The 25,632-nt window shown below is 43.1% G+C and overlaps 7 protein-coding genes across 7 annotated transcripts; 5 read left to right on the forward strand and 2 right to left on the reverse strand.

Annotated features, from left to right (window-relative positions):
* Nucleotides 1-106: 106 nt before the first annotated feature.
* On the forward strand, nt 107-1,075 carry EAE98_001040 (uncharacterized protein; the record flags this gene model as incomplete). Its single annotated transcript, XM_038948657.1, has 1 exon — nt 107-1,075. One exon carries the CDS (start codon nt 107-109, stop codon nt 1,073-1,075), a length of 969 nt encoding a protein of 322 aa, XP_038814923.1.
* A 214-nt stretch (nt 1,076-1,289) lies between these two features.
* On the reverse strand, nt 1,290-2,330 carry EAE98_001041 (uncharacterized protein; the record flags this gene model as incomplete). The annotated part of the gene is made up of 2 exons (XM_038948658.1): nt 1,290-2,267; nt 2,325-2,330. 2 exons carry the CDS (start codon nt 2,328-2,330, stop codon nt 1,290-1,292), a joined length of 984 nt encoding a protein of 327 aa, XP_038814924.1.
* Nucleotides 2,331-6,311: 3,981 nt separating this feature from the next.
* EAE98_001042 (uncharacterized protein) lies at nt 6,312-10,356 on the forward strand. Its single transcript, XM_038948659.1, has 4 exons — nt 6,312-7,640; nt 8,175-9,252; nt 9,311-9,936; nt 9,999-10,356. The coding sequence occupies exons 1-3, from the start codon at nt 7,532-7,534 to the stop codon at nt 9,900-9,902; spliced, it is 1,779 nt and encodes a 592-aa protein (XP_038814925.1). The 5' UTR covers nt 6,312-7,531; the 3' UTR covers nt 9,903-9,936; nt 9,999-10,356.
* Nucleotides 10,357-17,094: 6,738 nt separating this feature from the next.
* EAE98_001043 (uncharacterized protein) lies at nt 17,095-19,112 on the forward strand (the record flags this gene model as incomplete). The annotated part of the gene is made up of 5 exons (XM_038948660.1): nt 17,095-17,336; nt 17,399-17,616; nt 17,685-17,737; nt 17,789-18,131; nt 18,184-19,112. 5 exons carry the CDS (start codon nt 17,095-17,097, stop codon nt 19,110-19,112), a joined length of 1,785 nt encoding a protein of 594 aa, XP_038814926.1.
* Nucleotides 19,113-19,924: 812 nt separating this feature from the next.
* On the forward strand, nt 19,925-21,535 carry EAE98_001044 (uncharacterized protein; the record flags this gene model as incomplete). Its single annotated transcript, XM_038948661.1, has 6 exons — nt 19,925-20,244; nt 20,315-20,425; nt 20,529-20,891; nt 20,991-21,137; nt 21,220-21,355; nt 21,476-21,535. The coding sequence occupies 6 exons, from the start codon at nt 19,925-19,927 to the stop codon at nt 21,533-21,535; spliced, it is 1,137 nt and encodes a 378-aa protein (XP_038814927.1).
* A 1,985-nt stretch (nt 21,536-23,520) lies between these two features.
* EAE98_001045 (uncharacterized protein) lies at nt 23,521-24,225 on the forward strand (the record flags this gene model as incomplete). Its single annotated transcript, XM_038948662.1, has 1 exon — nt 23,521-24,225. The coding sequence occupies one exon, from the start codon at nt 23,521-23,523 to the stop codon at nt 24,223-24,225; it is 705 nt and encodes a 234-aa protein (XP_038814928.1).
* A 230-nt stretch (nt 24,226-24,455) lies between these two features.
* On the reverse strand, nt 24,456-25,387 carry EAE98_001046 (uncharacterized protein; the record flags this gene model as incomplete). The annotated part of the gene is made up of 3 exons (XM_038948663.1): nt 24,456-24,775; nt 24,828-25,311; nt 25,364-25,387. 3 exons carry the CDS (start codon nt 25,385-25,387, stop codon nt 24,456-24,458), a joined length of 828 nt encoding a protein of 275 aa, XP_038814929.1.
* Nucleotides 25,388-25,632: the final 245 nt, after the last annotated feature.

Here is a 25,632-nt window from a genome sequence, read left to right on the forward strand (position 1 = left end):
TCAAGCTTTAAAGTTGTTTGGTATCCTGAAAAACACAAAATTCTTTTCACAGCACCAACTGTTCATTAATATATCCTACATCCGTCATCACACCACAACCGCAACCATGGAAGCACTCAAGAACCTCTCCCTCACAACCGGCACCTCCATTATGGAAATTCTTTTTCCCACCGTCAAGATTCTGGCCCCCCATCTCCAAAAGAACCGCAATTCCATCCTCTCTGTTCCCCGCAGTACGCACACATACGGTTCTCACCCCCGTCAAACCCTCGATCTCTATCCTTCCAGCACCGCCTCTAGCACTTCTCCTATTCTCATCTACTTCTACGGCGGTGGACTCACTCGCGGTGATAAAATTCTCGAGGTCCCCATCCTTGATAAACTCGTTTATCACAACTTGGGCTCTTTTTTCTCAAAACAAGGAATCACAACTATTATTCCCGATTATCGACGCGTGGACAGCGAGACAGGTGGTGAAGGGGCCGTCTACCCCAGTGGAGGTGAAGATGTGTCGGCCGTTCTCCATTGGCTTTCCAAAACCGATCTATTAGACGGCAAAGGAAATAAAAAACAAGTATATCTAATGGGGAACTCAGCCGGTGGGCTCCACATCGCTACATATCTCCTTGAGCCCCGCTTTCTCGAGGAGAGAAAGTCATGGCAGGGGAAAGCCAACGTGTCATTGAAAGGGGCGGTAGAGGTAGGAGTACCATTCAGTTTTGAAGAGGCGTTGGCTGGTCGTAAAGATATGCTAGAAAAATATTATGGAAGTGATGGGGATGTTCTTGCGAAATGTCCTCATGGATTGTTGAAAGCGGTAGGAGAGAGTAAGAAATCGAGAGAGGAATTGGGTATTCCGAAATTGTTGGTTATGAATTCAGAGTATGATCCTGTGGACGAGATTTTAAAACCTAATGATGCTTTTGTGAAGCTAGCAGAGAAAGTATGGGAGGAGAAAATTGAGGTCGTTAAGATTGAAGGTCATAATCACATCAGTCCACCGATGGCTTTAAGTACTGGAGAGGGAGAGGAATGGGGCGAGAAGGCGGCAGCATGGATTAAAATAAATTCTTAGATTCTTGGCAATAGAGACGCACCCAACTACTTTGTCTCACATCACTGGCCAAGCCCCCAATATCATGTGTGCAAACTTGTTTTGGAAGTATTAGTTGGAAATAATCGGACGATTTTTCGAAGATATATTCGCATATATGACAACTTTTGCGAGTTAATTTGATTTCTAGGGTATCCGTTTCCAGCCAGCCAAACGCCAAAGTAATGCCCATTCCTTAAGCTTCAAAACTATCATTCAGATATCTCACAAAGGTCTCCTTAATCCTCTCCACTGTCACCGGATTCGTCCTCTGCAAACTTATAAACTGTCTCCTCAGACGCTGTAACGCCGGCAGTCCCACGGGATCTCCAGGTAACTCCACCACCACCTCCTCCCCTTTCGAATTCTCACCAACACTGATTTCTCCTCCCCCTTCGCCTGGGTGGTCTTTACTCCATTCCAAAATCCGATTGAGAACCGTTTGGGTCGTCTTATCTAATTCGTATAGGAACCCCTCACTACTGTGAACCTTTGCTACTGTCGCTGCGTTTGGCCTGACAATCTTCCTCTTTCCTTCTGAATCATCTCCGATTATAGCATCCCAAATGGCGTCTCCTGGTACGTTTTCATCTTCCCATACGACTGTGAATAACGGAGAGTCCCAGCGTACCATCGCATTTGGTTCCTCGTATCTGAATACTAGATTGTCCCAATTATCCTTTTCATATGCTTTATCCTCTTCCTTGATCTCCGCTTCCTCCGCAGAATGTTCCGAAGGTGGAAGATTTCTTCGTTCCAATCGTGCTTCATTAACCTCCTTAGCTTTATCAGCAGGAACTCCAACATGCACAACACAACATCCAGTCCTCATAGCTTTTGCTTCGCAGAATAATTGATATCTCCACCCTTTGATATAATTTCCTCCATCCAGTATTACCACATCTTTATTAGTTAACACCCTCTTCACCGCACCATATATTGTAGCTCGAGCATCTTTCTCACTAGCATTATTCGATCGCTCATTAGCAGATTTAGATTCAAGGTTATACACTTCGCGGGAAATGGCAAGAGTGTGGTCAGAGATTAGGTGGACACGGAGGGAGGAAGAGGGACTGCTGGGAGGAAGCGAAGATATTTTTGCGAGGAAGTATTCGCGAAGTTGAGTAGCCCGGTAGGTTTTACCGGAGGTAGGGTAGCCAGTCAGTATTATGAGCTACATCGAGGATATAGTGTTAGCATCATAGAAAAAGCATTGAAAGGGCTCACTCACTGGCATGTTGGATGATGTATGATGATGGAATGCTGCGTTTGTGCGAGTGGAAAAATATTCTCGGTACCGGCATTGTATCATCATGGACGTAGACTAGATAAGAGATGATCACGTGTCGATAAGACTACCCCTCCACGCCCTCCATTGACAGTACAGTACCTAGCTCACTCTGGACGAAATAAACGGCACACCGAAAAAACAGTATTATTTCCAAAATTATCTATTTAAATCAATAATCGATATTTTTAATTTTTGTTTGAAGCAGATTATTTATAAGTTGATATTCTATAATATCATTTTATTATATCTAATTTACTATATTATTTCAAATTATTATTGAGTTTTGAATTAATAGTGTTTTGAAGAAAGTCTTGATTTTGGCGGCTTTGGTGTGTCCGTTTTTCCGTCCAGAGTGAGCCTAGGTACCTAGTGCGGGGTCGTTGGAAAGCATGACACTTGCCATAATGCTCAAGTTCAAGCTCAACTTGCGATCAACAGACTTGATTTCTCAAAATATCATGCATCCTGAAGTCAAAGTCATTCTGGAGAATGGATATCACTCAAAGACATCACAAAACGCATCCAATTGTCTTAAACCTATCTTCTCAGTTTCGCTCCCTCTCAATTGTTCATGGTCTGCTCGAAGCACTTCGCATAATGCGCGAAGAAACGAGGCGGTTATCATTACTTCCCACTATTCAAGCGGCATCTTTTGCATGAAGTTCTCCCGCTTGATCGTTCCCGTTGTTTCTTAGTCTACGTCTACTATTGCTCGACTGCATATAAGATATCTGAATTGGTTCTCGTAGTGTCTCAACATTGGCGTCTACTCGTGTCAGTTCACCGCCCCATTCTCGCGTGTTCGGATACTCGCTTGAGGCGGTACAATGTGATTAAAATCGTAGCAGCTGAGGACTCAAAGTTGTATTTTGATTTGGCGAGACTCATAGACTGATGATAGCTGACACGGAACACAGGTCATTCGGCCGTGTTCCAACACGATGGCATTTTCCAATGAAATTATAGGCTGACGGCTGGAGTGAGAGTTCACTGTGTGTATGTTATCGTCGTGCGTTTTTCTGGACTTCTGGTTTGTTGAAGCTTCCCTTGAATATTACACAAAATTTCGGCGAAAAGCACACAGTCACTGACTCACTGCATTTGGAATCATGCCGATGAGGGAGTAGCTGGGCTTGTACATTCTGCAGATTAGTTGGATCTAATCAATCTACTCGCTTGCGATATATGAAATGTGAGAGAGTGGAGTCCAGGACACCTGCTACTCGGTCAGTACCACACAACATGCAATGGGGTTGAAGTGAGATTTAGCACTGGTGCGTGGCTTCAAAGCTTCTTCAAAGGCTCTGGAGTCCTTTCGGGTACTTTGGTGACACTCATGTTGAAATGCGAAGTTTCTTGGAAACTAACTTGGCTACAGGAATTGTAGTTTCTTCAGCCGTTTGGGAGTCTCAAATCCTACACGGGATATAACATTACTTGATATGGTCTACACAGATCACACAACAAGGGCTCCTAGGAATGCTAGGTGAAAGATCGAATGTGTTCTTTCTCAGCAAAGACCAGGAAGCATTTTGGGGAAGAATAGCCTGCATCGGCGTGAGATGCACACGGCAACGAACCTCGGACCGTGGTAAGCAGCATCCTTGAAATTGTTTATGCCGAATTTTGCTTGTGTTACCGTGATTTCGAATCGCTGTGCCAGAGACGTACAAAGTAGTGGAACATAGGAGGACATTAACCAAAATTTCCGGAATCTGGCGGTTTAAACTTGTAGCTCCATACACATCACACACATTCGAAAACGTTTGATCCTCCAATTGCTGTCGAATTTTATAAAGTTTTTGAAAACTGTACAGTAGACCAGCATGAAAGTGGATTATTCCAAGCGGGCGGCAGGCCCAAAAATCGCGCAAAGAAAATTGAAAATTTGCACCCCGCCCTTGTTCAATTGAAAAGGCCTTTATATTTTAGCCTTAACCGCCTCCACCACAAAATGGATGTTGTCATGTTATACAAAGTAGGTACCGCGAAAGAGGACCGCACGAGAAAGACTCATCGTGTGTTCGCAAATTGAGGCCCCTTGATGCTGGATCTGTAAGTAATGAAGGCGTTGCAAACCATTCTTGTATGGACTCTCTTGGTGTGATGAAATCCCGATACTACCGACCAACAGCGAATACGTATATCAGCAAGTGATGTGACCGTGATAGCTTCATGTTTTACCCATGCTCATATGTGCAGTAATGAATTGCTTGCAGGCTTGCACTTCTGCAGCTGGAAGGAGGGTTTCGATTGGCTAGGTAAATGAAACTATTGATGATACGGGGCGACAGCGTGCAGGAGGAAGCTGGGGGAATTGATTAATTATATGCCAATCAATTTTTGAATCAACCACACAGAAACCAGCGCATCAAGAACGAAGCCCTCCTACTCCTACCCCATTTCTCCTTCGGGCGGATGGTACATTTGATTGATGTGACTCATGTGAGAAAGCTACCTTGACACTTTGCGCATCTTCATGCTTATCATACATACAGTTGTACTGTGCTCATGCTTCTTCTGAATGCAAAGTGATGTACTACTACTACTCTCGAGCTACTCTCGAGCTACTGTACCTGGACGGAGTGCGAAGAAGAAAGGAATCATGGAAATTACGGAATGCATGATGAATTCATGATTTTCAATCTCTTTGAATTTAGAGTTTCGAACCCCTGAATGATCTCGCGTTGAAGTGGTTCTTTGGAGTAAAAGATCTTCAATTTAATCAAATGAAAACCCTTCAGCACATGGCGTTCAGACATTGATAGACAAGTGAAGTGCGCGTATGTGCTCCGTATTCCATTGATTTCCATGTGTTTCAGGGTATATTGATGCCAAAGTACCAACAATTGACTTTATCCCCATGGCTCTTCGGAATTGCCTCGATTTCTCCTTTTCTCCTCCGAGCTTGTTCTTCCCCCTCCCCCTCTCAGATGAGAGAGAGAGAGAGAGAGAGAGACTGCCGAAATTGTTATCAATAATGTGACCTTCTTATTTCTGATGCTTGATAATCGCTTCCAACATTTGATAAGGCTGGGGAGGGGAGACATGGACCTATTATTGGAGATCGACTCCGTACCGTTTGATTATTGTGATACACAACTCTTTCTCAGCTTGAATTCTGGTCGAATGGATGAGGGTTGATGGCTTCATAACCCTGAATCTGCATAATCTCTTCGGGAAGTTGGAGAGTTTGAGAGAAATTGAACGGGAAGTGGATTCCTTTCCCTTCCGTGATAAGGATTGCAATCCTGCTAATAGCTTCATTTTTACTGAATGTGGCTTGGTTTCCTGATATTTCATTTGTAAAAAGTTAAAAAAGGTACTTGAATACCACCGTTCTCGGTACCAAGGTAATTATGCAATGCACGTTTCCTGGAATTCATCACATTTCAACATTCCTCTAACAGGAGATAGCTCGACGTCGTCATCCCATTCTCTAGGTATCCTTGAGCAAGTACGGAAAGTTACTTTGAAGTTTGGTCGTGACTTCATCTCGTCCTTAGGCTAAATGCGTATCGTATAGTCAATCGACTGCAGTCTCCGTTCATTCCATCCACACAAAACCTAGTCGAGAGAGGGGTCATGAAGTCAATCATACAACTGGTCCATATTTATTTCGAGATCAATAGAATAAATGCCAGGATTGATTGCAGGGCAGAATTCTATTTGAATATCCAAAGAACAAGGTATAATTCTCTTGTGAGTCGTGAAAGGGTGACCCGTTGCCCTCATCCAACCAGTGATATCAAGTGGTGGCTAATTCAAACGAGGCAAGCAATTTTTGAAAAGAGACAACGCATCAATGTCTCACATGGCAGGAGTATCCTCGTCGACAAATCAAGCACCCTGGTTCTTTCACACATTTCATTAATGTCAAATATCCTTGGTTTTTGTTCGCTTCGTGCGTTTCTGACCTTGTCTCCTCATTTTGGTTACCATTGAAAAGCATAAGTGCCCAACCTCCCCACCTTGGACGAACTCTTCTTTTCTTTCCATTCTCATTCATCCTTTACCTTGCTCACGTCTCAGTCAGCCTCTTTCTCTGTCACTCAGGTCCATACATTCACCACCCCCCTACTCCAGTTCTTGTATATTGCGGATCTTCCCCCGAAAAGCTGCCCAACTTGTTTCTGCTTTCTCTTCCATTGCAAACATACCCAACAGAGATCATCCAGCCGGACTGTTCTCATCACCAACATCAGTTATCTTTTCCTGCTCATACCACAAGGCCGTGGCCATAAGAGTAGTACTTTCAACACATAGTTTCTCAACAGATTCGACAAAGCACACTGCCGTTGCTTCAAAAAGGATCCCAAATGACTTGCACGGAGACCTTAACCCTTCTCCCGGAAACCATGGCAGGCTTCGACACACAATCACATTCCAGGAAGGCATCCGCCAGGTATATTGTTTTTTTCTATTTTGCGTGTTTTTGCTTTGCGTTGAGTTTGCGTTTGGTTTTACTGCTAGAATCCCGGATGTTTTATGTTCCCAGAAAAATCATGTACTTTTTGTTTCGCAACACAACATCTCCAATGATACCGGACTTTCCAAGGACTTTACCAGGCACATTTCCAGCTTTCCCGAGCTTCCCAGGAACCCATAGGATTTTCGAAGGTCTTACCGTGTACCCACACGACGAGAGCATGCTTTACCTCTTCGGAGGTTTCAAGGGCACTCTGAGAATCAAAAATATGAACTGTTAATCAAAAGACCTCCGGTCTCTGGTGAGTATACCGACTTCAAATGGACCTCAGACTGCAATTTCTCTTTATATATACCGGAAGGAGCCGAATTTCCAATGGACCCAAAACACCTGATTTCTTTCATGGTAACCTGTCAGCCGTTTATATACCCCAAGCCAGAGATCTATCCGCCGAAGTTCCAAGATGTGGGCTCGCATATCCTGCGAGCGCATCGTAACACCTATCAGTTTATCAACAAGAACTCGCACTCAGCTTCCAGGGCCAAACTATGTGCTACAGGACAACATGGCGACAAACATCCATCTGCCATGCGATCAGTGGTCTCTATATGCAGCTTCCATGCATGGGACTCCCACAGCAACTTTATAGCATGTCGGTTTCAACAGTGTTTACCACAATGGACACCGTGGATTAATTTTCCTTTTTTAATTGCCGCACATGGAATCTATTCCTGAAACGACACTCCAAGGAACCGTTATGGAAGTGACTGGCTACTCCAGCCAGTCATCGTGCTCTATCAAGCATCAGGCATCAATTATGCCACTGAGTACGTAACCTACTCAACGTTGACTACAAGTCTGACAACAACCCCCTTTAAACACAATCGAGTATCCACTAACAGTACGTTGTTTTCGTTGAGCAGAAGGATTTACATTCATCAGAACATCACATGGACACAACAACGTACCAAGCAAGGCCAACTCAAGGATGCCAAGGACTCCGAGGACATACCACCTTTTCTCATTTGTTTATATTTATTGCCCTGGATGCTTCAATCACTCTCCCTGGATTCTCATCACCGTCATCTACACCCACTCGACTACACTCATGATGCCAAACTCCTCCTGGTCTGTAGATTTCCCCCCTTTATATGTGAGATTTTCACAACTAACGTCTTGCTGCAGGTACTTCGCTGGATGCTGTTGTTTTGCTTTATATTTCTTTTTTTGTGTTTCTGTTTTGCTGCAATTGTAACTGTTCCATCTGTATATGTACATCATACTAACCTAGATCTTGTGTAGCGGTTTTCACTCAAGAACCCCATTCCAAGGAACAACTGGATTTTCTTTGCGTCATACAGAACCTACCAAGGGACAATACAGTGGATTATCCTGGAACGGAAAAAGTGAGGGTTTACAGTACTCACCTCGTGAATCTACTTCCCAAGGACCCAATGGATTTTCTGATTCTTCTCTTTATATCCCAGTGGCTCATATGGCAAGTCAACGGTGGCCCGCCGATTTGACTTCGGGCCTCGAGTCAGAGGAAATGACCCGCTTTCCATCCAAGGATTCATCAAGGACAACTCAGTCAACATCAACAACTGAGTCTATGCCAATGGCTTACTTGCCCAATGCCTCTCAGGCACAATATCAAATGACATCTGCAAGATCAGATGTTACAGGTAGATCAGCTAGTCCAGCCAACACTCTTCTGTATACTCCAACAGCACAATTTGATTTTCAATCTGCATTCGACAATTTCCAGTACCCAGGAGGAGATGAGTCAGCCGGAAATGATTACCAAGTACCAGTTACCAGTGGATTCCAGCAGCCACCAACCTTGTCGTTGACAACAGGAGGATTTGACATGTTTTCCAATAACCATGGATTACCTACAAGTATGACAGCAGCTCCAAGCTCTATTTCCAGTTATGTTCACAGCGCACAAGATTCAGTTTTCTTCGAAAGCCCTGTCTTAGGATCTCCAGATATGTGGGAGACTGCTTTGCTTGAATCTTCTAAACCACACACACCTATTGCCGAGGATTCCTGGGCTCTGCCACCACAAATGATGTCTTCGACAAATAGCCCATTGGACTACTCCCCAACCGAAGGCCGATCACCAAGGTATGTTCAAGGCCTTCCAGATTTCGTGGATTCACCTCCTTACAAGATCGGCGACAGGACTATAAGGAAGCCAATGGGACCCAGAGCTTCCAAAGTAGCTAGTGACACGAACTCCAGACGTGTTCTTGGAACTGAGACAGAGGAGTCCTTCAAGTTGATGGGCCGTTCCAGTCTCGATGCTGATAACTCAGCACGTGATCATCATTTGTACCATAATGTGACGACTCAATCCGATGGATTATACCACTGCCCATGGGAAGGAAACGCATCATGCCAACACAAGCCAGAAAAGCTTAAGTGCAACTACGAGTAGGATTCATGTACCCCGTTTAAGCCCGTACAACAAGCTAATCATTTTACGCTATAGCAAATTCGTCGACTCTCACTTGAAGCCATACCGTTGCAAGATCGCTGCATGTGCAGACAACAAATTCTCCTCCACAGCATGCTTACTCCGCCACGAGAGAGAAGCCCACGCCATGCACGGACATGGAGATAAGCCCTTCCTTTGCAAGTATGACGGATGCGAGCGCGGCGTCACTGGCAATGGCTTTCCCCGTCGCTGGAATCTTTATGACCACATGAAGCGCGTACACAATGACCCATGCACATCCAGGAGTGCCGGTGGTTCCCCACCACCTACTGAGAAGTCAGCCACTGGCTCCAAGAAGCGTAAGCAGGATGCCATCACGGAACCAAGTACCTCGGATAAGGAACCAGTCAAGAGAGTCAAGTCTCCAGTTATTAACCAACAACCATCCTTGATTGAAATCTACCACCAAAGTGAGCAGCGACTCCAGGAGGCTGTGAAACAATTGCACGACCCCAAGAGTGCAAACGGAATGACCAACTTGAGAAACGCCAGTGACTGCATCAAGATGATGGCACAGACTCTTCAAAAGATTAATCAGGCATCTCCAGCCATGAGCCGCACCTTCAGCCATGGATCCATGAGTTGAGTGAATTGTTCACTTTAAAACATTGAGAATTAGTGTAAGTAATCTTATATTTCTATCTACTTCCATGGGACATTTTAATTAACATTTCTTCGTTAGTCACCTAAGTCGAGTTAATCTCCACAATGGTATTCTTCCCGCAAGGATAACAATAAAGCGGACCCAGGCCGCTCAGACAACCCCGTCAGGAAATCCTAGGACATCACAAAATTCGACAGAATGGAGAGTCATGGAGCCAGTCATGCATACGTAACCCAGATTTAAGGAGCCAGGGAGCTAGCCACAAGGATCCTTTCTTTATGCCAGTGCCAGGAATCAGTGTCTCAGAGTCGACAGTACCAGTCTGTCTCTTTGAATTACATTATGAAAATCTGCAAGCCCTGAATTTTGCATGCTTTTTATCAAATAAATAGATGCCAACCTACAAGGTTAGATTGGCGATAGAGGAATTGAGAGAAGGACCAAGGGAAGGGGGGGGGGGAGGGTCATGTCGGAGATGAACAGAGTAGAAGAAGTGGTGTTTTTATTATTTTTGGGTTTTGGTTATAGGACTTGTTCACGTAGACTATCGTCTTGGATTGGGAGGTATGGATTGGTATAAAAGCTTTATAGCAATCACAGCAGGGGCCAACTGGCATCTTTTGAAAAGAATTTGGGAGGACAGATACCATTGGGATTCGGAAACTTGGAGGAGGACTTTTGAAATTTAGATAGATACCTAGGAGTTTTAGCGGATTGTATCGGACGATATCGGGTAGAGGAATGGGAATGAAAGTTATGTTTTTATAGATTTGATTGTGCTATGGGATAGTGTACTAGATAGTTAGAAGGAGCTTGGATCGGTGATTATTTTGCCCGGATAGTAAAGAGAAAATGGAATCTAAACTACCCGCATATACATCAGGAAATAAACATCACATTTCGAGATTTACAGCCCTTTGCGTTTCCTGTTCGTGAAATATATGCGATTCTCACATATTCGAGAATGGCAAGCTGGGTAAATTCTTCGCAAAGGGAAATCATGGTAGGGAGATATATATGGATTCGGAACACTTTATCTTCAGGGGAGGAGGTCGAAGGGGTCGCCTGTATCAAATATATCACTACTCCTTACCTTCATTCTTACTGATATCGAAATTTCCTGTCCAACCTAGAAGAATCCACATTTTCATCCCGAAACTCATACACTTGCATTAAACTCTATTCCTCAACCCCCGAAATCACTTCTTTCTATCCGGCTCCCCAAATCCACCTTGAAACCCTTAATCTCCATCTCCACCTCAAGAATCCGGCCGCAGAGAGTCAAACAAAACCGCCATCTTATTTCATCACTGCACCTTCTCTTTTAAGGAAGAATATTTCGCGTCTTTTAATGAACGCGTCGAGATATTCGGGTCTTGTGGGGTATGAACTACATATCGACAGCGCGCGTTCGTAATCCGTCGTGGAGACTTGCGGTTTGTGTAATGCAATAGGTGGTACAGCGTCAGTGGAGTTGTGGATCTGTGTTGTTTTGCTGGAGGGTTTGGGATTTAGTCGCCTGTGCGGCGGATGTCGAGTTGGAAGGAAAGGGTGTGGGGAGAAGGGGTGGTTGGGGGGTAATGCGTAGGGATGTAGGGAGTTGGGAGGGAGGAGAGGGGATTATTTGGCGAAAATATCGAAGGGGTAACAACTGCATTGATATTTCGAGGACATATCATGATATAGCTCGTTCCTATCGTATGACATTCTGTTCCAAAAACGTGGAATTTCGATATCAGGGTATCAAGAAAACGATACTTTCCGCATGACTTTCTGCGTTACATAGTTTCAATTATGGATACGCATTGATTGGGATACCTTTCTCGGAGCTCTATTTTGGTTAAGGAAGGCGGACTTACATGCAGTTTTTGGGCAAAGGGGAAGCCTACGTACTTGATAGTGAGGGATCGAAATATGATGTTGAGGTACATTTAAATCATATGTCTGATGCGCAGGACTTAGTCAAGAACTGGCGACGAAATACATTCTTCGATATCTAGAAGATCAGAGATCGATTGTCATTGAAATGAGCCCTTCAAAACCATTGGGGAAACGCAGATGGATAGTTCGTCTCGCTATGGATTGGATGGTGAACGGAATACTGGTGTAACGATAAAAGTCTAATTTTGTGAGTTTCTGATTGCAAGAGATATAGAGCAATGACACACCCAATCTCGATATTTCACTGCCTTTTGGGAATCTACTCCCTTGAGTTTATGTACTCGAACACCTAGTACACAAAAGAGTATCTTGCTTGAACCGCATCGCTTACACCCACTTTGCAAAATTATGGGCAATTTCATAGCATGTCTAAAGCCCAGGAAGACAATTCGAAAACAGCACAAATAACAGTGTGGAAGGGGTAAAGCGTAGAATCCTCATACAGGAAATCAGATCAGTGTACTACCATCTCAATCGTTCTTAGCTTGATTTCCGATCTCCGGTCCGGTTGTGTCCCTCCAGCTGATGATGCACAGCATGCTGGAAAGGTGGCTGGTCTTCTTAGTAACTCGAACAATACATTATCATTCTTTCCTCGACGTGCTGATCAAGTTTTAGAAGATGTTTTTAACATCAATTGATGTTAAATAATCATATCGAGAATAGAAAGACTGCAAAGGCTTTTGTTTTTTCAGAAACCAATACAGGTTATCCATAGTGGCTATATCTGTAGACTCACGTCGTCTAGGTTAGGGAGCTAATATTGATGCTTATATTACTGCGAGAAAATGCGTATGTAATGCGACTTGACTTGCATCAGAATACTTGCACTTGGATCGCACCTAGAGCCTGAAGCAGTTCATTTGCGGTCATGAAAATTGTGTGATACTTAGCATTTCAGGAAGATGAATAAATGAATAATGGAGGTTTAAGGCAAAGAGCGCTCGTCAATGATATGTGCATATATGTAAATGGAACTTGCTATATGGTCTTTGGATCTGCGGTAAATACCAATGACCCAGAACCTTCTGATCCGAGCAGAAAAAAGTATAGGAGGTTGAATTTATGAGTAAATTAAACAAATAATGCTCCATATAGAAACCAAGTGGCATATCTCAGGGGTATAAGAATTGTCACTGTAAATAAAAGATCAGAGGGATTACTTTATAACCAACGAGATTGACGTAAACGACGACAAGGCAGGTACCTACTTGGGATTGGTTTTAGCATCTTCAGGAGAGGCTACTGATTAGAATGAAGATGTACAAGTACATAAGAAACTTCAAAGATCAGATCCTATTGAATCGTCGTGATGACAAAATGCAAGATTAACACTCAATTATTACAATGCCGGACTCCAGTGCAGAACCATCCCTTAACAATTGATTGGTAAGATAACTTATTGAGACTGGATCCAGAGACGTCATTTACGTATACGGAGTGGTGGAATGTTCTCGTACATGCGTGGTAATCGTGAATGGTTTGTGAATTTACGGATGTAATCTTATATTCCAGTAAAATTAGAAATTGGAAGCCCGAAAACAGATTAATCATCGCTTTTTGTCGCATTGGAAAATATATGAAAGCTGTGTATACGAACGGTAGCCCTGAATTCCATCTCTAGGATGTGCAAGACTTGGAAGAATATCAATATCCCCAACTTGATCATTTAGCATTGCCTTGTTATAAACCGGGAAAAAAAGTTCACTGAAAAGAGAAATTTTGATGATGCTGGTTCATGCTAACTGGCACGAAATATGATATGTTCGAGCCTGTAAATTTTAAAGATAGATGGACATTCCGCAAAATGCTAGGATTCAATCTTCATTTAAGAATTCGTAAATACTGCATGATCACTCTCAAAGAAATCACAAGCACGAGCACTTTCTCATAATACCGTCTTCAGAGAAATAGCCCAATTTCCATAACACAATCAGAATATGCTTTGCGATGGACATTGCAACTTTGGTCGATTCGTGAGCATCACCAATCTTGCGGCTATCTCGCTCATCGATTGACACTGTCTTAGAGACATTATTAAAATGCATATCCCTAGTTTAGCCAAACTTGGGGCTATAGGAAAAAATCTAACATGAGTTATTATTGGTAAATCATAAATTGAGGACCTCTGTTTCTTTTCACATGTTGATAGAAACATTATTGACTTGCTTGGACCCATGTCTTGTGCCAGAAAGGCTCTTAAATATTCAACTTGAAGGTATACTCATGATCATTCAATTAAATTCAAGACACTGATCTAATCTTCTGTAGACGGGGTTGGGGTTATAAGAAGTGCTGGAGGCCACATCGAGCCAGCCTTAAAGGATATCATTGCACTAGATGCTTTTCAACATTTTGACGAAAGTATGGTGATACACCACACAGGTTCGTCTTTCTCGCTGATCTGAAACACGATTCAATCAACTAAATTCCAGACAGTGGAACTACCCACTTAACCCATAAGGACATTCATGACTCTCTCAGAGCTTGTGTGCCAGCTAAGCGTCATCATGAAATTAATGATATGATGTTCGGTGCAATTGACAAGTTGGAAGTCTTCTCTTGAGCTCACTTTTCAAGCTAATCACTATCGAATCTCAAACAGTCTGTCATTGATGATATCGCTATATTTCGCGAAAATCTGTATGCACGAGAACAATTCGCCGAGAACACTTTCGAATCCACATACGATCTCAAAAGTGGCAAATTGGAAGCCGTAACAATCACCTAATGTCTGAAAGCATCGTGGATCTAGGTTTTTGTTTCGACTTATGCTGAGTTACATCTTGAAAATAAAAGCATAATCGGGTTGATTTGAACTTGATAGAGAGTGGAATCGGATGGAGAAGAGGGCCAGGCTAAAGCCTCCAACTCCAAAAGATGAAGAAGATTGGTCGTCCGAAAACAATCACTCATCACATCTTGACAGGTCTGAAATGTGATTAGTGTCAAGATGCCGGTGCTTCCAGATCACACTGTAAGGGTATAGTGAAACTTAGGACACTTCTGACTTAGCTCTTTTGTTGAGAGAGTTTCTCTTGTGATGATTGGTCTGTAAAGGCAAAATTATTTCCCCATATAGAATAGAATTAGTTGGCCGTCCGTCGGATGGATGATTCGTGTTTTCTTGCGTTCCATATAAGATCCACAGCTCCGGGTTTCTGAATTTTGTAAATTTCGTTTAGCTGCACCAACAGCATGCATTACTAGGATCGATGCATCCTTTGAAGCTCGCGACGATCCTCGGTTTCGTGAAGTTTTAAGATTGTGAAAACGTAACGGGAATGCCACTTCATTCATATTTCTGACGTTTACTGGGCCTCTGAACTGTCCAAGATCACGTTGCTGCTGGTGGAGAAGAGCGAGGAGATCAGCTCTGTTGCCTGAAATTAGTTGTAGAGATGAGATGAAAAGATCTGATTAGATCTGATGAGGAAATTCTTGTCCAGCGCGTGACTGATTGATTAGATTCATTGATTAGATATCGGTTATAACTGAAAACACCCCTTTCACTTAATTTTCACACGGCGTTGGCTGTTCCAAGGATTTGGCTCACTTCTTGTTTAGACGATTCACTTAATTAGCGTGGTATACAATGGCCCATTAAACAATTTGAATAGAAAGTAAAATTGATGAATGACAAGTGTTCTGTGCAGCATCTGGCATGTTCACTTGACGACATCCTTGATAGTTCGAGGTATACTTCTTTCTGGAAGACCTTTTTCGAATGACTGTGATGAGTCTCGCTATCATGATCTTCGATCTCAATAATATTGCTGAACTTCTCTCAGAGCTGAAAAAGGTTTCCAACAATTGCAAGTAAAGAAGTCTCGGTCTCGGAGGCGAAGAACGACAACCGCTTCACCCCCCCTTCCCCCCCCTCCCCCCCCTCCCCACTAAAAGTTTTATCAGATCTTACCCCTGTCAAGTGTTCTCCGACTTTCCCCATTTTCGTGATCCCTATGAGGAAACCTTGCCCGACAGTGAATAAACCATGACTGCCATGCTTTGATGTGGAATTATCCTTTGATTGACGTACGATTGATAAAATAGGCCCAAAATGGCTGACTGAGTCATGTGAAAGTGGCCAGATGCTGATAAGACCACCCCTCGATAATTGCTAATACGACTTCGTTTGCAGCCCAACTCGCATTTTTTCGGGTATCTCTTGATAACGTTACGTTACTCGCCCTCCAGGTATAGGTAAAGCAGAAAGAGGAAAGGCTTCATTACATCGATGTACGTAATCATAAAAAGAGTGACATTGGCAATGAATAGGTGTATTTCTACCTCCAAGTCGCAACTGAGTAAAGCTCTGTAGATCAACCTTCGAGTCTTCGAGTCTTCCTGGCTTCTAACTTCTAACTTCTAACGCACCTTTCGCCGTTCGCCGGTAATTGTCGAATTACGTTACCGAGGAAAAGAAGAGAATGTGAGTGCAGCACTGATTGATGTAAGAGCACGAATGCCATGAACACATACCGAGTAGCTGGAGTGAATAAATGAATCAATAGCTTCGTTCGCCACTTTATTAATCAATCTAATCAGATGTAGCCCGAGGAGATTTTAAAGTTATCAGATCCGTCAATGAATGAAATCCTAGCCGGCCGGACTATACTTACTGCTCTAGTAGCAAAGTTCGTCAAGGATAGCAATTAACGTGGATCGAATCAACCAATCATAACTTCAGTCCTGCATATCTGTGTAAAAAATCTTCTCCTCGTTCTATCATTTGATTGGATATCACAGATTTGTATTGATAGCGGATCTTTACCTTCTTGTGTAGCAGAATGGAGCCATTTACTATGATCCCACCAAAAAGAATGCTATCTGTATGGCTACCGCGCTGCACCCCTTTCCATAATTTTGGTTATGGGATCACGGAAGCTCCGATTTTACTGCCATACGATAGTCACACGGGTATGTACAACAATAATAATGCAACTGCTGATTTCCGAACTCGAAGGGATGGCACGGAGACCAAGTTACGCTAGGAGTAATAAGTAGATATGCACACCGTAAGCTAGCTTTCTTTTTTTCGCCATAAAGTACTAGTCCAGATGATATATGTTGTACTTGTAGCTCAAAGATCTTCATCTTCATCTTCCTCTTCATATCTTGATTGATATCCGACCATCAAATTTTCATCCGAGCAATAAACTTCGCATAGGTATCTTCTTACCAACCCACGTTGACTGGACAGAGAGATATTGACACCAGTATTCAACACAACATGGGTTTCAGACCATGGAGAACGAAGACTGACGGCTTGGCCTCTGAGGTTGCCGTCGGTCCTGAGATGACAGCATATCCTGACGGTCTCGATCATAAGAATGATGGCCTCAACACAGCCGTTAACGATCCAGCAAGTTCGTTAGATGATAGACCAGTAGAGGATGCCCAGCATGGTGTTCAAGCAGTAGAAGCTGTCACTTTGATTTGGACCAAGAACCAATTATATTTGGCATACGCATTGTGAGTTATTGATTCTCTTGATAAATTATATACCGTGTGAACCAGGCTCTAATACGGAATAGCATTTTCCTCGTTTTCTTCGTGATCTCTATGCAACAACAAATCCAGAACAATCTTTCGGTCTACGTTACTTCTTCTTTCGCCCTCTTGCCTTTGACTGGTACCACCAGTATCGTATCAAGCATTGTTGGTGGTGTCTTCAGACTTCCAATTGCTAAGTTTGTTGATTTGATTGGTCGCGCCGAAGGATTTGCGATCATGACCGGTTTCGCTACAATAGGTATTATTCCCCCACCTTCCGTGTCACAGTAATTCTTGGCTGTGTACGATGTATCTAATCATGTATAGGTCTGATCATGATGGCTGCGTGTAAAAACGTAGAAACTTATGCAGCTGCACAAGTAAGTGACGAGTCTAGTCCTCTCTCGACTCATGATTACTGACAGAAATAGGTATTTTATTGGTTGGGATTCGATGGTATGATGTACGTCCTCGATGTCTTCATGGCCGATACATCAAGTTTGAAGAATCGAGCCTTGGTTTTCGCTTTCTCGACGACTCCATATATTGTAACAACATGGATTGGACCTCCTGCGGCGTCTTCATTCCTCAAGACAAGTGGATGGCCATGGGCCTTCGGTGCTTTCGCAATCATTACTCCCGTGATCTGTATCCCGATTCTTTCACTTCTATGGGTGAATCAAGGTAAAGCAAAGAAAGCAGGCTTAATCAAGAAGATTGATAGTGGTCGCACATGGGCTGAGAGTATCAAATACTATTTCTGGGAATTCGATGGTAAGCCTATTTCAATCCCACGCATGTTTACTCTCGTCTAAAAATTATGCAGTAATTGGTCTCCTCCTCGTCTCCGCTGGTTTTGTCCTCTTCCTTCTTCCTTTCTCCCTCGCCTCTTACCAAAAGGAAGGCTGGCACTCCGGCATGATCATCGCTATGCTCGTCATTGGAATATTATGTCTCATCGCTTTCGGTTTCTTCGAACGCTACGCTGGCCGTAAATCCTTCATTCCTATCGAGCTTCTCACTGACCGTACCGTCGTCGGCGCCTGCCTCTGCTCTGCCTTCTTCTTCATTTCCTTCTACTGCTGGGACTCTTACTTTTACAACTATCTCCAAGCGGTCCATAACCTCAGCGTCACCCACACTGGCTACGTCACCAACATATATTCCATCGGTTCCTGTTTCTGGGCTGTAGTCATCTCCTATGCCATCCGCGTCACCGGCCGTTTCAGGTGGCTCGCCCTCTACTTCGCAGTCCCACTTCAAACTTTGGGCGTGGGTCTTATGATTCATTTCCGCCAGCCAGATCAACCCATCGGATATGTCATCATGTGTCAAATTTTTATCGCCTTCTCCGGCGGAACCATTTCCATCTGTGAACAAATGGCTGTTATGGCTGCTGCACCACACAAAGGAGTTGCATCTATGTTAGCACTGATTGGTCTCTTCAGTTCCGTAGGAGGTGCTATCGGTGTAGCAATCTCAGGAGCAATCTATACCAACAAATTCCCCGCAGCATTAGCACAGAAGATCAGCGACCCAGAATTGGCAGCTCAATTATACGGAAGTCTAACTGTCCAATTGCAGTATCCTGTTGGCAGTGTGGAGCGGGACGCAGTCTGGTTTGCATATGGAGAGAGTATGAAATGGTTGGCTGTTGCCGGAGTAGTATTTTTGATACCCTGTTTTGTATTCGTGGGTATGTGGAGAGATTATAAGGTCGATGAGATCAAGCAAGTTAAGGGAACTGTTGCTTAGAGGAAAGAAAGTTCTTCCTTTCTAGTAATGAGAAAATATGCCTTTATTTGAGAAAAAATGGGGGTTTGCACGGTTGCGCCCTTTCTGATGTACCCGTTATGTTATGGTGCTTAATGTTGATGAAAAATGAAAAGGTAAAATTTTGGAATGGGAAACTTAAAATGGGATATTCAAGATGAACCCGGTTATTCGAGTCATTAATGAAACTTAATTACAACGCTATTCTACATGCTTAAGCATCGTATTTGTGTTGTTGATTTGTCAAATGTATCGTTGTCAATTACTTTCAGCTCGATTTTCGACGGGGCTATTCTGTAAAAGTATCCCGTTGCATGCCAAGAAGAATTTCAATACTGGATAATAATTTCCAAGGCCAGGCATCCGTTTCTTCAGTGACATCGACTATTTCCATACGAGGCAATTCATGAACCTTACCCATTTCTGGAAACTTTTCCCCTCATAAATGACAGTTCTGATGGCTGCTTACTGCTCCCGAGCCGGCAAGTACTGAATTTCATCCATTTCTACGGACGGGCTGATTGATCATCTGAGCCACGAATTGTGTCTTCGTAAGGAGGGGAATTTCAGAAAACTTTTTGGATGAAGCTCAAACTCATGTAAATGTATAAATTGAACTTTTATGGTTTTAAATTCTCCTCATTATCAGTCCTTTCTTCTTTCTCTGGTATACTCTACACACTAGAGTCTACCTAAACTGCGGAATCTCAAGAATCCTCTACTCCTATAGAAGTCACAAGAAGACCTTCCGTCTCATTATATAACACCCTCAAAATCACTCATCCTGATTCGTCATGCATTCCCTCTTTCTCTCCATCATACTCCTCATTATTCATACCCAAATATCTCGCGCCGAAACTGCATGCACCGATTTCAGATTTCTAGTGTACATCGACTACACCCAATACCAATTCGGCTATCTCCCTTTCAATGACAACTACGATGTAGCTACATATGTCCAAGACATCAATCGTCGCGACGCCGACAAGACTTTCCATCCTATCTCAGGCAGTAGCCCTGGAAATGGAACTTTCCGTCTCTCAGGAACATATTGCGAGCCGGCAAATGCAACTACTCTGTTAGTTGCTACGCATGGGTTGAATTCTGATAGAACGTAAGTTTTCTTCATTGGCTGTGAAGAAATGGAGTGTTATTTGTGAGCATTTGTTAACTTGAATACCTAGTTATTGGGATATACAATACCAGCCCGAAAAATACAATTTCGCAAATTACGTCGTAGGGAAGGGATATTCATTTCTTTCCTATGATCTTCTAGGGGCAGGCCGTTCTCAAGTGTACGTATACACGCTTTCCCCTCCTCAAGCTATACCCCCCATCACGAGGAGTATTCAAACAGTTAAACACTAGTAAATCTTGATGATATTCACATCCGCACAGAATAAGCGGCTATACTCTCCAACTTCCCATGCACGTTGCCATGCTCGAGAAAATCCTCACCCGAATCCGCGAAAACTCGCTTTTTCCAAAATCGGTCGAACATACTGTGCCCAAGAAGATTGTCCCCATAGGATTCAATGTAGGTTCCCGCATTACAAACGCAGTGATAGCCAAGAATGCTTCTCTGGTCGACGCGGCAATCCTGACTGGAGTTGGCTACAAAGCCAGCGTTGTCAGCTCCATTGGCTCTCTTCTTTCAAGCTGGAATGGAAAGATTGCAAGTACGGTGGATAAGAAATGGGAGGATTCGTCATACGATTCGGGGTATTTGGATCAGGATGATAAGTTTGTTATTTGGAAATTGTAAGAAAGATCGTTCCTGATGAATCCGTTCCCATATTCGTTTGTCAGGAAAAATTGAGGGGGTCAAGGTCGAGAAATGCTTACGAGAATTTGATATAGGTTCTATAGAAAAGGATATTATGATACGAACCTTACAGATTCATACAGCACAGAGCATCGATATCCACAAGCTATAATGGGAAGCGCGACAGTGCCTCTGGTCGATCTGAATGCGAAAGCTTTTAAAAACCCGGTGCTGGTCATGGCGTATGTATTCTATCATGTTATCGATCCCTGAACGAATTTTGTCATACCTCAAGTTTATAGACTGACTTTCTTAAATACAAAGCGGCGAATACGATTATATAAACTGTGGAGGCAACTGCCAAGGCATTTTGGGGCCGTCGGCTAGAGAAGCATTTCCTAACTCCAAAGGATTTCAGAGTCATGTTCAGCCAGGTGCAGCTCACAGTTTGAATTTAGCTGTAAGTTCCCCCCTCTCCTGTAACTCCATTGTGTAGTTGAGTTTATTGGCTGTGAAAGTTCTCACTATCAAGGTGTTGGGATGTTTTGATTGACATTAATTGACATTTGCCTAATAACAGTATAATGCGACGGGCGGCTTCCAGGTTATTGTAGATTTTCTGAAGAAGAATGGGCTCTAAGTGAGGGATTTTAATAAGTCTCTGGTCTTGAAGTCGTTGCTAGCTACAGTATGTGAAACATGTATCTTAAATTCACAGAAATATGTCACGTTTTGTAACCGAATTGAGAGCTATCTCGCGGCATATTGGATATGTTCATTCGACAATTTTCTCGTCTCAGACTTCAATGCATTCTTGTGAACGACGGTGCGAACCGGAGTGGGAGGTTAGTGACTCTATGCGATATTTCTGTGGCACTTGCACCCAATTCTTGAAAGCGATCGATAAAGGGTTAAGAAGTCCCTATTCGAGCAATAGCGCAAACATTGACTTAAGGCATAGTCAATGGCAGTATTAGTATTTCAAACACCCATTTTAAGTCATCATCTCGACGTTGTCATTTCATGACCAAACATGGAGAATGATTGAAATGACCTTGAAACCCCAAGTGGTTGGATTTAAATTCAGAGCAACTTCAACATTGGTGTCGATTTGGGTCGCCTGAATGGCTGCGAACACAAGCAAGCGCTGTATATATTTTGCCCCGGCATATGTCCCCGGAAGAAAGATAATTTCAGATTCGTTACCCGAAGACCAAAATGAGGCCAAAGTATCAAACTATCAAGTAGAAAGGAGAATCAATGTCAACCATAGTTCGTATCCATTTCGTACCCCCAACCAATATCCCGTACTTCGCCGCAATCGTTACCAAGGCTGAACTAAAAAGTCCAAAGCGTGTCCCCCATACCTTGTATCACCTGTGCCTTGATCGAATGTACGAAATACGAATAGGAACAATTTCTAAGGCCCACCACGACTCCTTTTTCCTTCAAGCTTTCCACATGACCAATTGCCATAAGCGCAACTACTTTTTTCTTACCTCTTAGTCATATTGTGTGTGAAATTTGACGTAGACAAAGTACACGATTTTAGGGGATTGATAGAGTAAGATTTCTGACAATAAGCCACCAATACGTAGCATCACCAATGAAATCGTATCCTCCACCTCCTTGAAGAAATAAGCGATAGGGCTGCCTTCCCCTTTTGTTTCAGATGCAAGTAATTATTCGATACTCTCACCGATTGGTGTTACAAAGTGTAGTAAGACACAGCCGCTCATGCTATCATTTGCGAAGACTCGACAGGTAATTTTTGTACCAGCTATCAAAGGCTGATTGTAGAAAGTGTTTATAGAAAAGGCTTATTCATGAACTCGTGGAGGTTCTAGTCTGCAGATGCTTGTTCGATGACTAGGGTTGCCACCCAGGGTGAGATCAATGTACCTACATATCTGACTCAATCACACACATCCATGTATACTGGATGATCTCATCTCATCCCGATCTACCCCAATAGTAAAAGATGCTCAAGTCAATCTATATTCTTCGTATTCGACCAATCTCCTGAAAGCCAGAAAGGAGTACCATGTTTAGTATCGAGGATATGATACTAGGATAATAATCTTGTCAATGATTCCTTCCATGTGAATAAAGTAATCTTTAAGCTCTGTAAGGCTACATTCGGTGCACAAAGGTGGCGTGTCGAGTTCACGCACCTCTTTTACGTTTTTGTCATACCATCCTTGACCCATACATTTACACATTGCGCGAGAACAGGGAGCCTCACTGACCTAACGCCTATACACAGCCTGACTTGACTTAGGAGGCGCTGACAAGGTGTGTTGGATTGCGAAAGTGATGGTATCGAGAAAAGACTGACTTGAGTTGCACTCACGTACTGAGGGAATGGAACATGGGGCGTTTTGTGTAAGTTGGGGGAGAAAGCTGCCACTGAGAAGTATAAAGGTAGAAAATTCCCAGAAGGATCCGTTCCTTGTCTTGTTCTATAGAAATTCTCATGCGATATAGTTCAGATTTAATTTCCGTTCTTCTCATTGATCTTGTACCTAACCTGGTCAGTTGCAATCAGTGTCATCTATTAGCAATCTTTCGATCGATTCTTGCTTCAATCCACTCAAAAATTCTAACAATATACACTCTATCAATATGTCTTCCGCCATGACTTCCACTATCCCAGTGGACAAACTTAACCTTGACTCAACGCCTTCGCGAAGTCCAACACCTACACCACAAGATGTCGATGCTCTCGGCCAAGTAGAAACACAATATGTGCTCCCACCCCTTTGTACCCTCTCCGAAGCCGAATACATAGGTGTCTTACGATCCATCGGCGCTACGCGCAAAGACAACCCATCGCAGCCAGTTGAAATAGCTTCTGGTTCTCCTCTCTTCTCACATCGGCACTTGCCTAACGGTCTTTATAAAGATATTGTGCGAAAACGTCAGAAGAGCCAACTGGCGTATTATCTCTCCAGTACCTTTTACAGTCTTGCATTAATCCTTCAACTCCTTTTTGGAGCTGTATTGACTGCTCTCGGATCTTCCTCTGCCGCAAAACATGGACTTGCGATAACTATATTAGCGGCTGCAAACACAGTCAACGCCGGCTTGATAGCTTTATTCAACAACACGGGAATACCGGACAGGTTTCTGAACGATTGGAATGAATTCGAAGATGTTGAAATGTTTGTTAGGGAGTTGATCGAAACAGGCTTGGTGGACACAGATAAAACTAAAGAGCAAGTGGTAGCAGGTTGCTTTGTGAGATTTCAGGCGGCGAGAATGACTGTAAAGAAGAACAAGCCAGCGAGTTATAATGCGACAATAAAGGAGAACCAGAAAGGGAGATGATTATTACATATGTGGGCTGAGAAGATGATAATACGTTTGCTTGAGGGTTGCTTTTTTGGTCGAGAGAATATGGGTTAGCACAGGATGTCAATGGATATATGTGTTGAATGCTTGCATTTGTTAAAGGCCTACTTAATTTTTTTTCCGAGTCTTTGTCTGTTGCCTTGGCGGGGTCATGGTCGATTCTAATTGCTAGAATAATATGCACAACTAAAGTCTTCAACTTCTTCTCATCCTGGTGCAACTCCCCTGAACTTTTGTACAACAGCTTGCTTCCTGCGACCATTCACCTGAACCATACATTCTTCGGTATAAACCCCAAATCTGCAGTCCTTGTCTTTCGTACTCAATGCCGGGAGAAAATCAAAAAGATATGAAAGAATGTAAAAACAGAAGACGTAGGACACGGCCCATTCGATAGCAGCACCCGCATCCCAGTTCTTTGCTATGAAGACGTACCAGTATGCCAATCCGAGAATACCTTCCAGAGCAAGAAAAACGAGTTTCGTGTAAGCTGAAACCATCAAGTTCGCATGCGTGTCTCGATATTCTGGTTTATGTCAGATTATGTATGAAATAGAGAAAAAAAAGAGGAGACATACTACACCCCATGCGATAATGTTCCCAAAATTGGCAAAACGCACTAAAAGCATATCCAGAAATGAATAACCCCACCATTATGTTGTGTATAGTTCTAAACCTGAAAACATCGAATATGCTCAGGAAGATCAAGCCCACGGATCCAACTACAGCCGACACAATGCTCAGATAAGCCACCACTCTCTCTGTTTTATCTGTGTTCCTTGCAAGACGACCTTTATGACGAAGTGTGCGTTCTGCAACAAAACATCCTGCGAGCAAGAAAGTGGTCAGGACACAACCTATTATAAATATTGGCTGCATTTCTTTGGTAGCTCCGATGTCTGATACGTATGGTACTGAATGAAATTGGGAAGCCATTGATGGATAAGGTGGTCGGGCTGGTATAGTAGAGTTAAGATGATCACGAGGCGGAAAGACGATAAAGGCTCCAAGCAGGGCATTGAGTGTGGTAAACCAGATGATAGCTGAGGCCGTTGGAATCATCTAGCTGTTGTCAGACATCGAGCGAAGAGCAAGTTCTGATAGGAAAGCAAACCCAATATGAAAATACCTGCCACATGATGGACGAGGGGGGTACAATACTTAGAATTGTCGATACTTTAAGCAGAAGCGCAAGAAGGTATTCATAAACTAACAGAGAAATCAAACCAATCGACGTCACATAACTCCCAACAAAAATCAGTGTAAAGTATGTGGGTTTGGGTAGCAATAATAGATTGTGATGATGACTCCTTTCAGTGAGAAGACACTTTACTTATAGTGTTTTGAAAGAGAATGAACGTTCAACATAGAAAGAGCAATGGA

This window comes from Botrytis deweyae, assembly GCF_014898535.1.
Source record: "Botrytis deweyae strain B1 chromosome Unknown BDEW_002, whole genome shotgun sequence".
NCBI lineage: Eukaryota > Fungi > Ascomycota > Leotiomycetes > Helotiales > Sclerotiniaceae > Botrytis > Botrytis deweyae.